A 2,372-nucleotide genomic window follows, 5' to 3' on the forward strand; every position below is an offset into this window, starting at 1 on the left:
GATTATGGTGACACGATGTTTCTATGATCTCCTAGAAAGTCGCTTTGAGCGTCTGCCAAATGAAGAAACGTAAATGATAAAATATGATGTAGGCTTTATATGACGTGATAATGTTTTTAATGGTCGTAATGTTGATCATGAAAGTGTTACCAAATCTCAACACGGGGCCCAGAAACCATCGCCAGCAGTTGCCTGGTTACGGGGCCCTTAAGCCAGGTGAGAATATTTCATGGTAAATTAACCGAATCTCTTTGAAGTTTGTTCACGGGGGTCATGAAAAGAAAGAAAAGCTGGCCGTGCCGTTTGTTGTGGGTTTTCGTGGATATTTTATTATCTGAATATAAAGAATAAATAACAGTTCATCTTCATTTACAGGATAAATCGTCGTCGTACGGCAGCTGTCACAGCTGCGAGACATTAAAAATCCATAATAAATTTTGAGGTCGTCACATCGGCGTTTCCCAAAGACTGGAAAACCATATAAAACATCTGAAGAGCCTCCGCGGGCCGTTCTCCGCAATATAAATACAAACGTTTCCAATATTTTCCACAAATACAGTAGACTCTGGATAGGACTCATAATACTGGCTTTTTACAAGTAGCTAGATCATTACATGTTGGCACGACATATACATACAATACATTCCTACACATGAGAGTGCATAAAATATGTAAGGCAACACTTTATAATCACTTCATTCCGTTGTATTTACAGACACTGTAACGTCACATAATGCTTAACAAATCATCGGATAGTGTACACTGAGAGTCGGAATGGCTGGCTTGGAAATTATATATATATAGGTTTGCACTGGATAAATATGACAATACAGATTCACATTTGGCTGGATGAGCAACTGCTCTGTTAAGCATTATGTTTGTTAAAGAAAGTTAATATAAAGCGTTATATCAAATATAACATCTATAACTTAAGTCCAGAAATGTGAACAGTGTTTCTTTGCAAAACTTTGTCCAGTATTTTGCATCAGAGTTTTCAGTCAAGTACATGCATCCGTTTATATATATCTTCTGGATTACATCCCAGTCTTTATTGTGTTCAGTTGGCACAGGAACATTTGCATTCGGTTATGATGGGGTACTGCACGGGTATCCACGCGCATTTAAGTGCCCCTCTCCTCTGCTCGCATCTCCAGCGCAAGAGCGTTATGTGCGTGGATTTGGCAGGTTTGCACACCATGCCCGCAGGAACCGAACACGACCTCTTACTGTAGCAGCTCCCCGCCCGGACGAACCGCGGCCAGAACCGGGAGCCGAGGTCGTTCCACGCGTAAAGCACCGGGCAGAAAGAATACGACCACAGCCACATCTGCAGCCTGCGCTTCAGCTTCTTACTCGCTTTGCGCTTTTTGCCCCACTGCACGTCAAAGTCCAGACTCCTGATGTCTTTGGGCACCAGTCCGGTGGGGTTCTGCTGGAGGTCCAGCTCGTCCAGGTCCTCGTTGCCCGAGTAGCGGTCCTGGGGCGGCGTGATGGAGAGGAAGCGGCTGTCAAAGTCTCCGAGGACGCTCCTCAACTCGGTTTCGTTCAGATCTTTCTCTCGGGGATCGTAGATGGGGTCGGGGTCCTCTTTCAGCTTCAGCAGGGGCAATGTGTCGCTGGGGATGGGTCGGAGGAGATAATAGTGTTGGCACTGGACGAGAGAAAGCAGCAGCAGGTACACGGCCACCAAACACTGCGGATGATCCATCGTGAAGGTGTCAATGAACGGCAGCGGCTCCAAATGTCAAGGAAAGTCTCCAACGCGTTTACGCACACACAAGCTTTAATCCAACGCGCATCCGAGGTGCACGAGAGTTTTTTAGACAGCGGATCTATCCATCCGTAAATCGGGAGACGCGCACGCATGCAGAAAACACATCAATCCCTCGTGATATCTGAGCCTCGGATCTCCACGTCTTGCCACGGTCTGGTGTTTTTCATCAAGGCTGTGAAATGCATCAGAATCGCTCCGTGTCCCGAACGCAGCATTACGCGTTAAAGTCCCGCACGCGACGCGTCTGGAGCCAAAACTCTTGGAATGCCTCTCTCACGCGCGCGCCTCCGATATATACACGCGTGGCCCTGTGATGTAATACATCAGCTCTTTTTTTGAATGTGGGTTTGTGTGCAGGAGATTCCCCGACGCCTCCTTTCACGGCGCACACACAGAAAGAAAGAGAGAGAGAGAGAGAGAGAGGGAAGAGATGGGCGTGGCTGGAGGCGTTGAGAGCATTGGATGCGCTTCGCCCTCTGTTGGCCATGCTTGTTCAACGGTGATGCGCAAATCTCTCTCTCTCTCCATGGACAAATAGAGACAGCTGTGATAACAGTTGTGCTGTAAATCATGATCAAAGAAGTATCATGTAAATGTT

At 46.9% G+C, this 2,372-nt stretch overlaps 1 protein-coding gene across 1 annotated transcript; it reads right to left on the reverse strand.

Annotated features, from left to right (window-relative positions):
* Window positions 1-316: 316 nt before the first annotated feature.
* On the reverse strand, window positions 317-2,135 carry nog1 (noggin 1). The gene has a single exon (XM_057346419.1). It carries the CDS (start codon window positions 1,706-1,708, stop codon window positions 1,058-1,060), a length of 651 nt encoding a protein of 216 aa, XP_057202402.1. The 5' UTR covers window positions 1,709-2,135; the 3' UTR covers window positions 317-1,057.
* Window positions 2,136-2,372: the final 237 nt, after the last annotated feature.

This window comes from Triplophysa rosa, linkage group LG11 (genome assembly GCF_024868665.1).
Source record: "Triplophysa rosa linkage group LG11, Trosa_1v2, whole genome shotgun sequence".
NCBI classification, from domain to species: domain Eukaryota; kingdom Metazoa; phylum Chordata; class Actinopteri; order Cypriniformes; family Nemacheilidae; genus Triplophysa; species Triplophysa rosa.